Source organism: Lepidochelys olivacea, assembly GCF_965140295.1.
Source record: "Lepidochelys olivacea isolate rLepOli2 genome assembly, chromosome: 1".
NCBI classification, from domain to species: domain Eukaryota; kingdom Metazoa; phylum Chordata; order Testudines; family Cheloniidae; genus Lepidochelys; species Lepidochelys olivacea.
Window position 1 is genome coordinate 8,077,854 of NC_140411.1, and position 15,287 is coordinate 8,093,140.

The window sequence follows — 15,287 nt, forward strand, 5'->3', positions numbered from 1 at the left end:
ATGAAGGCCAGAACAATAACAGGGTTCAAAAAAGAACTAGATAAATTCATGGAGGATAGGTCTATCAATCTATATTGACCAGGATTGGTAGGGATGGTGTCCCTAGCCTCCTTTTGCCAGAGGCTGGGAATTGGGAGACAGGAGATGGGTCACTTGATGATTATCTGTTCCATGCACCGCTACAGGCTGAGGACCGACTGGCTAAGCATCAGTTCTGCAGAAAAGGATCTGGGGATTACAGTGCATGAGAAGCTGGACATGAGTCAACATTGTGCCCTTGTAGCCAAGAAGGCCAACTGACTATTGGACTTTATTAGTCGGAGCATTGCGAGGAGATCGAGGGAAGTGATTATTCTCCTCTACTCAGCACTGGTGAGGCCACACCTGGAGTACGGCCTCCAGTTTTGGTCCCCCCACTACAGAAGGGATGTGGACAAATTGGAGAGTGTCCAGAGGAGGGCAATGAAAATGATTAGGGGGCTGGGGCACATGACTTATGAGGAGAAGCTGAGGGAACTGGGATTATTTAGTCTGCAGAAGAGAAGAGTGACGGGGGGATATGATAGCAGCCTTCAACTACCTGAAGGGGGGTTCCAAAGAGGATGCAGCTAGGTTGTTCTCAGTGGTTGCAGCTGACAGAACAAGAAGCAATGGTCTCAAGTTGCAGTTGGGGAGGTCTAGGTTGGATATTAGTAAACACTATTTCACTCGGAGGGAGGTGAAGCACTGGCATGGGTTATCTAGGGAGGTGGTGGAATCTCCATCCTTGGAGGTTTTTAAGACTTGGCTTGACAAAGCCCTGGCTGGAATGATTTAGTTGGTGTTGATCCAGCTTTGAGCAGGGGATTGTCTAGACAATCTCCTGAGTCTCTTCCAACCCTAATATTCTAGGATTCTATGATCATTCTCGTAGATTGGTGAGGCATGATTTCCCTTTACAAAAAACATGTTTACTCTCCCCCCCGCCCCCCCCCAAATTATATTCAACTATATGTCTGACAATTTTGTTCTTTACTATAGTTTCAACCAGTTTGCCCACGACTGAAATTAGTCTTACCAGCCTGTAATTGCTGGGATCATCTCTGCAGCCCTTTTTAAAAATTGGCTTCAAAATTAGCTACCCTCCAGTCTTTTGGTACAGAAGCTAAGTGATAGGTTCCAAACCATAGTTAGTAGTTCTGCAATTTCACATCTGAGTGTGTGGTAGGGTGCCCATTGGTCCCGTTTTGGCTTGTACAGTCCCTTAGTTAAGTCCTCTCACAGCTGACCTGACATTTTTTTCCAAAAGAGGCTTTTGTCCCATATGCTCTTGCTGACTTCGAAAGTGCTAACAGGAGAAACGTCTGTTCCTGTCAAAACGGTGGGGAGCAGAGGAATGTTCGTTGGAGACGAATGGAGACGCCAGCTCCCTGTATGGGGTAGGCAGAGCTGGAGGCAGGGAGGCAGGTTCCAGCCACAGGAGACAGCCTTGCACAGGAGGGGACAGGGGTGGCCTCTGGCGAGCAGCTGGGTGTCTCCTGTTTTCTCTTTGGAAATATGGTCACCATAAAGGACTGCCCAGTGTGGGAGTGCTGCCACCCAGGGCTGTGGTCCTATAGCACAAGGGAGAGAGGCTGATGCTGGGCTGGAAAACACCGTAAATAACTGAGATTCAAACTGAAATGTTCCCCTTTCACCCATTTATTCAGGAGGAGTTTTCATAGGAAACGGATCATTTTTCTCTGAAAGCTCAGCTGTCATGGTGCTGCCGAGCTGCAGCTGCCTGGATCCCCAAGAGAAATTGAAGGCTTTTCATCTGCCTGGTCCTTATAACATCAATGAAGGTTGCACTGACGGAGTCTATGGCTGCACAGTGGGTATGGAAATGTCAGAACCTCCTGACCAGTCTGTGGCTGGGGTACTGTGCCCCTCAACTACTCTACCCAGCCCTCCCATCTCTGTGCAGTCCCCTCCACCCTGTACCATACCACTTCAGCAGATCCTGTGGGCAGTGGCTGCTGTGACAGGCCTGGTAGCAGATCTCTGATGAACCTGTGCTAGCAGGGAGCTGGAGAGGGTCCTAGAGCAGTTGTGGAGGCCCAGAGACTGGGGTGGTTGGGCCTTTCTACCAGTGGATCACTGAGATCTGTGCCGAACTCTGGTGATCCCTGGAGGCTGGGTCCTCCTTTTCATTCCTCAGGGAAAAGGTAAGGAAAGCTCTCCACAGAACAATCCCAGGGAAATTTCCCTGTACGGAGCCTTGTGGAAGCTCCCTTCCATGGCCTGCACCCTGGGTTTGTAATGCAGGAAAGGGGGCTGACGGGGAGAAATCAGGTCCCATATTATTATTCTATTTTAGTTTATTTCAGCACCATCACACCTCTGGCAGCATCCCCGAGGTAGCCATGTGACTAATCGGAACCATATGAAGAGTGATGACCAGGAGTGGATTAACCATGAAACAAACCGTGTGGTGACATGGGTCCCCCAACAACAGGAGGGGCTCACAACATGCAGGAGAAATCTCATCTGACAACCTGTCCCCGAGTCCTGGCTGGAGGCGTAGCAGGCCTCAGGCAGGCAGCCTGCTTGCATGCTGTGGCTGGTGGCCCCATGCCACGTCCAGTAGCAACCAACTGCTGGCACGTCTCTGTGCACCCCTGGAATGGGGTGGGAGGTGTGACGGTGCCCCCCATAAGGCTTTATGGAAATATGCTTATAAATATATATGATATAACTTGAATATGTTCTAGGCAACATATGCCATGTAATATATCTATGTAAAGGTTATGATCTACTGAATCTATTAATCCTATTTGTATGCATGTCTCCTTTCTGTATTCAAAGTTATCAATATTGGCCATATACTGGCTTGATTTCTAAATAACCTCAGTAGAGCATTTGGTCAGTCCCTGGAGAAAGGAATTCACAAAGTTAAGTGCCCAATCAAGAAGCACTTAAGGAACAATGCATCTTGAAAGGCTCCAGTCCACAAAAGAAATCTTCCTGGAGACATTCAAGATGCCACGTGGGCAATGGCTTCTGTCTGTCAAAACAGTGAGTCATGCTTGGACATGTGACTGGCCCAGGTGACTCCAGAACTCCATCTTGGAGCTGGACTGTATTCAGTTTGATTCAACATAGACTTTTGCCATTGGTCACGACAGGGGTTAAAGCTGGTGCGTGCAAAGCCAGGCAGCTGACATTCCCTGATGGCCAAGTGGCCCCCGAGGGACTGTGCCGGCAGGCTTCATAAAGACAGTTGCCTCCCTATGCGAACAGAGACTGCCTGCTGCTGATGCAAATGCTCCGATGACTCCTTGTCCTTTAGGGTGAAGACCTCTGGTGTCAGCGGCTCCCTTCTAGCAGAAATTGGGTATGTTGGCAGGTTTCACTGTCTTTAAAACGTGAAGTGGAGGGGAAAGGCTGGAAGCTGTTTCCATTTGCAGATGTTCTGTGCAGTGGCAGAGGACACAGCAGGGCTGTCGGGTGACTCAGTGAGGGGTTTCGAAGATAGGCAGCGCGAGGCAGCTTGGGAACCGTGCTCCACGGTGGGTTCTTCAAGCTACACAGAAATCTGACATTCAAAGTGAGCTCAGACTATGAAAATTCCCATTCCCTGCATCAGGATTTCTCCATGGGTCCTATGTCTAGATGCCATGTTCTCTGGTTTCAATCCTGCCAGTGGCTGAGCGAGAGGAGATCCCACGGATTATCAGTGACTAGTCCCCAAATCGCCTCAGGTTTATTTGCTTCTGGAATTGTATTCAGTAAATGCATTTTGAAAGGTTTTATTGTCTGGCTCGATTGTGAAGTCAGGAATTCAGAGTTGCGTTGCTCTGTGGTAACAGGTCCGATAGGGTGTATGTCTGTTTCCTGAATGGCTGAGGGCTATAGAATCTCTGCCCTGTAGAAACCCCTCAGAGTTACAGGGCTCGCAGCATCTCCGTCCTCTCTCTGATTTCCTAGTGCCATTTTCAAAGATTTTACTCTCTGGCTCAATTGTGAATGCAGGAATTCAGAGCTGCAGATTCTCCATGTACAGGCTGCAGACTGACAGAACAGAACCTGAAGAGACCCAGTCAGCTGTGAACCCAGGGACAGGGCAGCTACTAGACTTTTGTTTGCTGACAAGCGACTGAATGAGGGTTGAGACACTGCAATCTTTTCAGATTCTGAAGAAATCTAGATGACAGACGCTCCATTTTAAGTCCCACTGTATCCTGAGAAATCATAGAATATTAAGGTTGGAAGAGACCTCAGGAGGTCATCTAGTCCAATCCCCTGCTCAAAGCAAGACCAATCCCCAACTAAATCATCTCCACCAGGGCTTTGTCAAGCCGGGCCTTAAAAACCTCAAAGGATGGAGATTCCACCACCTCCCCAGGTAACCCATGCCAGTGCTTCACCACCCTCCTCATGAAATAATGTGTGTATTAAAGTACAGATGTGTAAATGTTATGTCAAAACTTCGCATTGTAATACAAATATTACAAATCAAACTTTCATGATATTCCTGTACATTGAAAGCCAGCAGTAGCATTGTTGGAATCTCTACAAGAAAGAGTAGTGGAATCTTTACTGCTTAATGGCTTTTGCTTTAGAAAGTATTTCGGAATTACTCCACATACTGGTTGCAATGGGTTTCTGCTACTGACTCTTTGTTCAGTGAGCAGTTGTATGATACTGTCTCCTGGTAACTGACCAGAAGTTGTTTCTAACACTTACATTCAGGGTCATGTACACACTCCCTCTGCAAATCTCTCTTTCAGTAGTATAGTGTATATATCACCTCTTACACGAGCATGGCAGAAGTAATTGGACACTGGACTGGATATTAGGGAAATCCTAGTGTTTACACACGTCACCCATGTCTGATGCCAACCCCTCCCACATCCAGCTGAAGTAACTGTCCATGTTAGCTTATAACTTGCCAGATAACTATAATCCCTTGCATGGGGAGAGGATGCAGGTCCTATGAGGATGAAGAGAAGGCTGTAGGATGATCCACATCTCCGGATTCAGACAACACTATTCAGGCAAAGCACTTCAACTTCTCTTGGAGGGATTCCTGGGGCTCAGATTGTATCACCGGGAGCATTTGGTAAGGGAAAGTTCATAGTTCCAAGTTCTGATCAAATTTACACATTTAAATAGAGAGTGATACAGTTGAAGTCACTATTATTGAATTAAGATCGTGGCCCTACAAATTTATCCCATGTACCTTAAGAGACAGTGGCATAATTTGTGCTCTAAGAAGGTGAAAAAATTATATATAATGTAACCCTGCTGCCAGTCAGAGTTGGCAGCAACAAGGGCCGGGTTCAGTATCTAGGGGTTCCATTCCAATAACACAATGCAAAACCAGCTCGAGCCCCCACCCAGTGACCTGGGACAAATATATACCACCCCCCTGGGCATGTCCAAGAGGCAATACTTCCCCTCTCGCAAGCACAGAGTCTGAGTGTAGCAAAGAGCCTTTTAATAACAAAGGGAAATAATGTGGCATTATTTTGGGGAAACACCACCAACCGGATTCATAACACAACCCATGAGCAAAAAACCCACCCCAAGCAAACTGGGACGTGTTCTTTCCCTTTTGTTCTTGAGTCCAGCAACCCAAAATCACTCAAAGTCCCAAAAGTCCAACAACCCAAAAGTCTCTGTCCCTGCTCAGGGCAGCCTCAGTGTTCAAAAGTTTATCTGCAGAGTTTTACCTCCAAACCTGGGTGGAGATGTGGTGGGCAGGGGGTTAAGGGGCACCTTACGTGGTCCAAAGCTGATTGCCCCACCTCTCCATGGGGCTCCGCTCTGCCAGCCACCCCCATGAGCTGCTCCAGGCATCCGACAAACTGCTCTGCTCTACCAGCCGCTCTCCTCTGCCAGCCATCCCACAAACTGCTTTGCAATATATCTTCAGGCTCCCCCACTGTTTAACACGACACTCAGTTATTTCAGCTCTCAGTAAGTTTAGCTCTTTTGTGATTTTACCTTGTAGTAGGGGAGCCTCAGTACTACTGCACCATTAACCCAAAGTGAATTCAGCTCAGCAGCCTATAACAAAACTCCAAAGAGAATCAAAATTAGCTCTGACCGTCCCCAGTGAACAGAGAAGGAAATGCAAATAGCATGTAATACCTTCACTAGAGGACCCATACCACCAAGTATTAATATCTGTCCCTATCCCCTCTCCAGTCACTGGGTTTTGGAACCCATGACCCTTGCCTAGCGAGTGCTGCTTAGTTGATGGTGAGTCCCTCCATTATAACAAAAGGCCAAGTACAGTTCCACTGTCCTTGATTCACATAATCAGGAAAATAACAGTTTATTCCTGCCCCAAAAACAGAGAAACTGGGGCTCTTAGAGCAGCCAAAGTGACCACTAGGCAGGGTGGGTGTGCCTATGCAAATGAGATCAGCCACTGAAGTTCTTTTCCACAACCCACCATGACTTGCCACCAGATGTCAGGGTAGAGCTCATCCTGACTCTGCTTACATATATATATAAAGAGGCAATGAAACACGTTTATAAATAGCTTCAATGCAGGGCAGATAAATACAATGACCATTTTCACCATGCACTTGCCATGTGTTTCCACACATGTCATGATACAATGGGCCATACTCAGAAGTTAAGAGCCAGAAAGAGTGTCTCTGCGAAGGTCACAATTGTAAAATAACAGCGTTCAAGTAGGCTGCAGAACTCAAAGCCACAAGATATCAATGGGGCCAAGAGCTTGGAACCTTTCAAAGAGTGACTGGGTGTGTATACGGGTAACCAGAAAATACAATTCCAGTACTGAGGATTGTTTTAAAAAGTCTAGGAAGGGCCCACAACCTTCCTGATTTATACCACAAAATATTTCTTACTAGTGGGCGTCGAGGGACCCTTTTCCTGGGAGCAGGTCATCTCATAGCTGCCTATTATAGGGCTTCTTCCACCTTCCACTGAAGCATTGAGAACTGGCTACTGGATACTGAGCTAGATGGACTGCAGGTCCAGTCTGGCAGAGCCTATCTTCTTAACCATGGTGTAAATCCAAGACTATGTTTTTGCTGATCTTCCTTGAGCTCCTGGGAGACTCTAGGTTTGCACAGAGAGCAGAATGATGTCCAATTAAATATCACCTTGTCACCTGTTCTTTTTCCTTTCAGGAAGGAAAGTCCAAAACTCTTGGGACCTGCTATGTACATTATGTCAGCTGTCAATGACACCAAACTCAACTCTGCAATGTTCCTTCTCACTGGCATAACTGGGCAGGAAGACATCCATCTCTGGATCTCTATCCCCTTCTGCTTCATTTATGTTTTTTCAATATTGGGAAATTCAACCATTCTGTTCATTATAAAAATAGATCCAAGCCTCCATGAGCCCATGTACATTTTCCTTTCTATGTTGGCCGTCACAGATCTTGGCTTATTGATATCCACCATACCAACAATACTGGGTATGTACTTGTTTAACTCTAGGGAGATCAGCCTCGATACCTGTTTTGCCCAGCTGTTCTTCATCCACTCATTTGCAATCATTGAATCCTCCATACTCTTGTTGATGGCATTTGACCGCTTTGTAGCAATCTCTAACCCACTGAGATATGCTTCCATCTTAACCCTGCCGAGAATATTCAAGATGGGACTGGTATGTGTGCTAAGAGGGGTGGCCGTATCATTCCCATTCCCCTTCCTCCTGAAACGGTTCCAATATTGTCGAGTCAATGTCCTCTCCCATTCCTACTGCCTGCACCAGGATGTCATGAAGCTGGCTTGTTCGGATATCACAGTCAACTACATCTATGGCTTGTTTCTTACAGCCTCCACAGTGGGGTTTGATTTACTGCCCATCTTCCTCTCTTATGTGATGATCCTCAAAACGGTGCTGAGTGTTGCATCCCACACGGAGTGCCTCAGGGCCCTGAACACCTGCGTCTCCCACCTCTGTGCCGTCCTGCTCTTCTACACACCGGATATCGGCTTGGCTTTGATACACAGATTGGGGAAGGGCTCTTCTCCCTTACTACAGATTGTCCTGGGCTACATCTACCTGCTCGTCCCGCCCCTGATGAACCCAATCGTGTACAGTGTGAATAGCAAACATCTTCGTGGGAGGATAATCAGAGTGTTCGTCAAGTGAAAGGTCAATGCTGGCTCCAGTGCTGCTGACCTGGGAGATGAAAAACATGGGCCACCTATTCCTTGTTGGACCCTTACATCTGAGAAGACATGAGCTACTGATCTCCAGTCTGTAGAGAGAGGTTCAGACAGTGTTTAAGGTCTGGAGCAATGGGAGAGGGGCAGTGAGGGAGGACAGCTCACTGCGGGATGGAGACCAAGGCAGTCAGCATTATTTACAAAGGGCTTATCTACACTACCAAGTTTTGTCAATGAAACTTATGTCGATACAAAAAAATTGACAAAAGCAAAGTCGCCAAAGCGAGTCTACATTTGCTCCCTCTGTCAACAGATTGTGTCCACATTCAGGGCACCATTCTCGGGGGCAATGCATTGTGAGTATGTATCCCACAGTGCCTGGTGACACCATTCTGATGTTGCACCCTATAATGCTTTCTGGAAATGTGCTCATGAATGTAAATATGACATAACTGGAATATGTTTGATTCTGCCTATGCCATGTAACATATCCCTGTGAAGGTTCTGATCTACTGAATATATTCATCCTATGTGTATGCATGTGTCATTATTGTGTTTGAAGTTATGAATAGTGGCTGTGTACTTGTTTGATTTTAAGTAGCCTTCGTAAGGCATTTGGTCAGCTTCTTAAGAAAGGAATTTGCAAGTTAAGTGTCCAATCAAGAAACATTTAAATTGACAATGGAACCTTGGAAGACTCCAATCCACATAAAAAGCCTACTTGTGATGTTCAAGGTAGCATGTGAAGAATGGCTGCCACCTGTAAAGTTCTGAGTCATGCAGGGACATGTGACATGCCCATGTGACTCGAAAACTGCAGCTTGTAACTGGATTCTGCATAGGAGAGAGAAGGGGTTTCCACCCACAAGAGAAAATCAATTTAAGCCTGAGGGAGACCCCTCCATTTTATCTTCAGCTAACTCAAGAGATAGCCTTTCCACCCCCAAAGGATACCTGAAAGAAACTGGAACAAAGAACAATAACCACAGGGGTGTGAGTGATTGCTGGACCCTGACTAGAAGGAGACTAGTCTGTCAAAGAAACTTACTGTAACATCTCTGAGGGTGAGATTTCATCTGTAATCATTTTCTTACTGTACTCGGTTTCAACTTGTGTGCTTTATTTTATTTTGCTTGGTAATTCACTTTGTTCTGTCTGTTATTACTTGGAACCACTTAAATCCTACTGTTTGTACTTCTGTTAACTTATTAATTAATGCAGAGTTTGTATTAATACCTGTGGTGGGTATTAATACAGCCGACTGTCAGGTCCCTACTGGTGCCACTTGCCACTCTGCTGTGACCTCTGCAGGTCAGTCACTTAGGGATTGCTGACTCATATTTTCAGCTTTTAAGAGGTTAGTCACAAATGCTGGACCCCCACAAGTGATTTCATCTCTCATTTGAGTATTTAAAAGAAAAGGAGGCTCTTAATGGAGCCTATTCAGCTCTATCGTTGAATAGTGGGAAGGAACAAGTTAAACCAGACTGGGGACCCTATGTTAAACCTGTCCCCATCCCTCTCACAGGACTCTGGCATTTGAGTCCCTGGCTTAGCGAGGTCCTTTCAGCTGAGCGTAACCCCCTCATTTGGGAGACATTAAGCACAGTTTCTCTCCCCTTTGTTCATACAATAAAGACAATAACATTGACAACATTTCATTACCCCTGCATTCAGTACTGCAGTGATTTGTAATCTAAGACCAACCAAAGTTGATCACTTTGAGCAGTAGTGCTCTATCTGCTGGATATCTAGGCAAACCAAGAGTGTTCATGTAAATACTGTTTGAAGACTCTCTCATTCCCAGCTAGCTGTCAGGGGAGAACTCATTCAGACCCTGCTTACAGAGGCTTATGCACCGAACACTATGTTGGGGTCACATGTCATAAAAGGGGACTGGGCTCATGGACCCAGGAGGTCCCTTAGAGGCCTATGTCCCTACGGGCCACATTCACCCATTTTGGGTCACACTGGGAGCTCATGTGGAGTTGCTTGCCCACTATAACCCCCCTGCTCCATGCCCTGGCCAATGGATTTGTCCCTCAGTAGATTCAGAAGAAAGCATAACTTAGCATTATCGTCTGGAAAAGGAATTGTTCTTGGGTTCCTGTTTAGTGATGTCACAGGAGTTTAATTCCCTGAGTCTCTGGTAATCTCAGCATGTTGAGCTGCCAGCTGCCCCCTCCCCAGCCTCTAGCCCCAGAGAGGAAGGATGGTTCAGGGTTGAAGTGCTGGCCTGGGAGTCAGAGGAACTAGCTTCAGTTCCAGGCTCTTCCACAGACTTCTTCTGCGACCTTGGGCAACTCACTTAATCCCTATGGGCTGCAGCCACAGGTGTTTTGGTATGGCTCAATGTGAAGGTGTACAGTAGAAACAAGAGATGCAGGCCATCCTTACTAGATGGAGGACCCAATGCTGGGAAGCAGTGACTCTGAAAAAGACTTGGGGTCTGAAGTGGGGTGGCTGCCCCACTCCAGTAAGCAGGGGATAAAAGCAGCCAAGCTAGGCTGATTGGGGAAGCAGCCACAGCGGTGGCCAGCTCAATTAGGGCCCAGCTGGCCCTGATAAGAGGGCTGTGGGCCAAAAGCTGGAGGAGTCTCACTCTAGCCCTGGAATGGGAAGGGCTAGCTGCCTGGGAGCAAGGTACCTGAAGAGGAGCAGTGCTAGGGAAGGGAAAGGGAGCTTAGGAGCTCCAGACTCGTAAACCCTCAGGCTGCAGGCCTTGTTGATGGCCTACAAAAGGTACTGGGGCTGCACAGGGGATAGGTAAAGGCAGCAGGTCCTAACCCCTTGCCAATGATGAGTGGCCATTACACACTTCAGTCTGCCCCAGTGAGCAGGAACTAGATGATGACTGGCAGTAGCCACTGAGGCAAGGTGGGCATAGAGGTATAACCATGCTGGTTCTGGTGGGACCCAACTGAGAGTGCCAATTCAGGATAAATTGCTTCAAGCAGGGCGGTTACAGCCCAACACTGGAGTTTTCCACCTCTAAGGCAAACCAAACAAGCCAGACAGAGAGGACTTTGGTTTGGTTTGGTTTGCTAGCGGAGGGCAACAAAAATGATTAGGGGACTGGAACACATGAGTTATGAGGAGAGGCTGAGGGAACTGGGGATGTTTAGTCTACAGAAGAGAAGAATGAGGGGGGATTTGATAGCTGCTTTCAACTACCTGAAAGGGGGTTCCAAAGAGGATGGCTTTCTAGACTGTTCTCAGTGGTAGCAGATGACAGAACAAGGAGTAATGGTCTCAAGTTGCAGTGGGGGAGATTTTGGTTGGATATTAGGAAAAACTTTTTCACTAAGAGGGTGGTGAAACACTGGAATGTGTTACCTAGGGAGGTGGTGGAATCTTCTTCCTTGGAAGTTTTTAAGGTCAGGCTTGACAAAGCCCTGGCTGGGATGATTTAATTGGGGATCGGTCCTGCTTTGAGCAGGGGGTTGGACTAGATGACCTCCTGAGGTCCTTTCTGACCCTGATATTCTATGATTCTATTCTATGATTTACCCCACTGCCTATGCACAAGTCTCACAAGCAATTCCCTTGGACACTCCAGTTTCCCAGTATCACCGCCAGTGCCACTCGTTAAGGGGATAAATGGTTATGGAAACCAATACCCCAATAAAAGAAAAAAAGTTCTCTCTATCCCAAAGGACCAAGCCCCAGACCCAGGTCAAATAATAACTTAGATCTTACCCCAAATACACATTTATAGTCAATTCTTTTATTAACTAAACTAAAATTTATTGAAAAAGAAAAGAGAGAGAGAGCGTTGGTTAAAAGATCAATATACATACAGACTTGAGTTCAATTCTTGAGGTTCAGCTATATAGCAGAACTGAGCTTGCAGTTGCCAAAAGTTCTTTTAGAAATAGTCGATAGGTTATAGTCTAGTGTCCATATTCACTGTGACTTCAGTCAGTGACGGGGGATCTCAATCCTTATGGCTTACGGTTTCCCCCTCTTGAAACCCAAAACAGATCTGAGGTGAAGAAAGATCGTGTCCCAAGGTTTTTGTACATTTTCCAGCCATTTGGCCTGAGAAAACAATAGGCTTAACTTTTCTTCTTCCAAACATCCTGGCAATTAGCACAGAATAAATTATCCATTAAACAGTTCAGACACAGGTTATCACAACCTCAAAGAGACATAGACAATAATACTATTTCACTCAAGTATCTTCCTAAATGTTAATATTCCTTTTTTGATCTTTGAATCAAAACTATAGCAATAGACAAGACTTGTTTGCTTACATCACAAGATCTGAGCAAACATCTACTCTTCTATCTCTAAAAATACAGGCTGCATTTCAAAGCTCTATTCATTTACAGATCTTTCTAACCAGTCGTTAAAGTTCGGCCATAGGTCAGGTCAGTCTGAGAGTTAATTAACACTTTCTGGCCCTGTCACCTTTCAATGAGATATATTACACTCATAACGTCACAAGAGGGCTGAGGGTTCCCCTGGAAGGGGAGACCCAGAACATGGGGGTACTGCTGGGGCAGAACCCCAAGATAAAGGGGTACTGGGGTCCAGGAGGGACACGGGGCCTGAGGCAGGCGAGCCACCAGCCTGCAGAGGGCTCTCCAGGCTCTAATTGAGCTAATTCCCAGGAAGATCAGCAGGAGGCGCCGCACCAGTGAGTCTTCACATCGCTACAGGGTCATAGTAGATAAGCAGCTGAACATTAGCTCCCAATGCAAAACTATGGTTGAAAAAGCTAGTGCAATCAGTGATGTATAACCAGGGGAGTCATGAGTAGGAGCAATGAGTTAATTTGACCTCTATCTTTGGCACTAGTGCAACTACTTCTGGGATATTATGCCCAGTTCTGGTGTCTAAAATTCAAGGATGTTGATAAATTAAAGAGAATTCAGAGAAGAGCCACAAGAATGATTAAAGGATTAGAAAACCTGCTTCCCAGTGAGAGACTGAAGGAGTTCAGTCTGTTTAGTTTAACAAAGATAAGGTGAAGGGGTTACTTGATCACAGGCTGTAAGTATCTGCCTGGGGAACAGAGGCTTAACCATGGGCTTTTCAATCTAGCAGAGAAAGTTATAACAGGATCCAATGGCAGGAAGTTGAAGCTAGACACATTCAGACTGGAACTAAGACATAATTTTTTAAACAATGAGGGCAATTAACCATTGGAACAATTTACCAAGGAATGTGGCAGATTCTCCATCACTGACAATTGTTAAATCTACACAGGATGTGGTACTAACAGCACTGCTCTTGTTGTCCTGGGTTTGTGGGGTGTGTACCCCAGAATGTGATCAACTCAATTGTAACCATATTGTGCGCATTCAGCCACCATGAATTAATGATCTAGAATACCACATCGTGAAGGGTTCATTTGAAAACAGGCTTTCAGAAGCAAGGTCATATCTAGCTGGCAGGTTTTACTAATCAGAATGGGAGGAGGGGACAGACAAGTAAACAACTGAGACTGAAACCTTGGTGCTTGGAAAACCTTTTATCTAGATGCTCTTACATTAAAAGTTTATTGAAAGTTAGAAAAGAGATGCTTTAGCAGGGGCCATTATGAACTATGTGTTTTGCAGAAGTTAGTTATAAAAGATTAGCTAATATAGTGTATTCTTGAGCTATCCTGGGGGACACGTTTTTCTGGACATCTTTACTCCCCAGCAGGGAGGCGTTTGGTCAGTGCTGCCTGTTAGAGGGCTTATTCCTTCACCCACTTACTTCCCTGGTCCTTCTCGCATGAACAGAGAGCAACAATACCCGAAGTCCAAAGGTGCAAACAATTCAATGTTTATTGGGGTGAACTTCCAGCAAGCATGATTCCAGTTTCCTTCCTTAGTATCCTCCTTCCCAGCTCTGACACCACTTACACCTGTGTCCCTGTTCCCATTCCTGCCCTTAGCCAAACAGGATTCCAACTTCCTTACTCCCATTCCCTGTTCCCATTTCCCCCTTTAGCAAAACATGATTCCAATTTTCTTACCCCCATTCCCTGTTCCCATCTCCCCCCCCCCCACACACACACACACACCCTCCTACCCACACCCAGTCACTTCCTCATTGACTACAGATTATATAGTAAAACTTGAGTTCTGCTTAGCTATACCTTAACCAATCATTTTCCTGAAATTTAACTAACCAATCCTAACATATTGTAACATGATTATGTAACCAATTATATCCCACCACCTGAATTAGTTTACACCCAGCAAAATTAATTATACAGCAGACAGGAACAATCACAGAACCAGACAGAGATTATACAGACAAACAATAGCAAAGTGGGAACTATAACGACAAGACAATACAGAAGTGAGGATTTCACATCCCAGTATTGATAAGTGAGTTCTTGCCAGACAGGATGCTGTCAAACTAAGTTTCCTTTTACATTTTCTAGGCACTTCCCTTTCTCTGGAGGTGATAGGAATACAATCCTGTCCTGATAGTGCCTAACAGCCCAATAGCACCTTATTTCAATGTGACTAGTTTGGAATGTGAGGATGTGACTGTTCGCTTCCTAGCTTATGGCTGCCTCTGCTGCTTAGCCAAAGGCCTTAGCCTAAGAACAGGGCCTCAGACTGTCACAGTAAGAGAAGGAAGGCCCTTACACCAGCAGACAGTGATTTTGATTCTTTCTTTCTTTTATACCTCTATAACTAGCCAAGCGATAAGAATACACCTAAATTCTTAAAGTACAGGCCTTTGCAGACAGGCCTGAATATCTATATCCTAACACTGACCCATAGTAGATTATCAATATCATCTCAGAATGTAGGCAAATATCTGGGATGTTCTATAACTTTTGCTTATGTCTGTGTTTGCTTAAATCTAATAAACTGCAGTGTTTGACAAGACCATGGGTGAGATGGTGCCAGAGCATGGACAGGACCAGTTGGTTAAGCACCAGCACTCTCCCTTGGAGGGAGAGGCACCAGAGCAGTCCTGTCCAGCCCCGCAACCACCCAGTCACCCTGCTCTCTAAACCGTGCCTGTAGTCCTGAAGAGATGGATAAGTGGCAGAAAGGTGTGAGTGATTGCTGGACCCAGGCCATAAACCACAACGTTGGTCTGAAAAGGATTGGGCCCAGACTAGGAAGGAGTCTAGTCTGTGAAAGAAGCTTATTGGAACATCTCTGAGGGTGAGATTTACCTGTATTCAGTTTCCTAGAATCC

General features: G+C 45.9%; 1 protein-coding gene across 1 annotated transcript; it reads left to right on the forward strand.

The window, feature by feature from the left end:
• Positions 1-7,173: 7,173 nt before the first annotated feature.
• Positions 7,174-8,109, forward strand: LOC311513596 (olfactory receptor 51G2-like; the record flags this gene model as incomplete). The annotated part of the gene is made up of 1 exon (XM_084615527.1): positions 7,174-8,109. The coding sequence occupies one exon, from the start codon at positions 7,174-7,176 to the stop codon at positions 8,107-8,109; it is 936 nt and encodes a 311-aa protein (XP_084471653.1).
• Between the last annotated feature and the right edge of the window lie 7,178 nt (positions 8,110-15,287).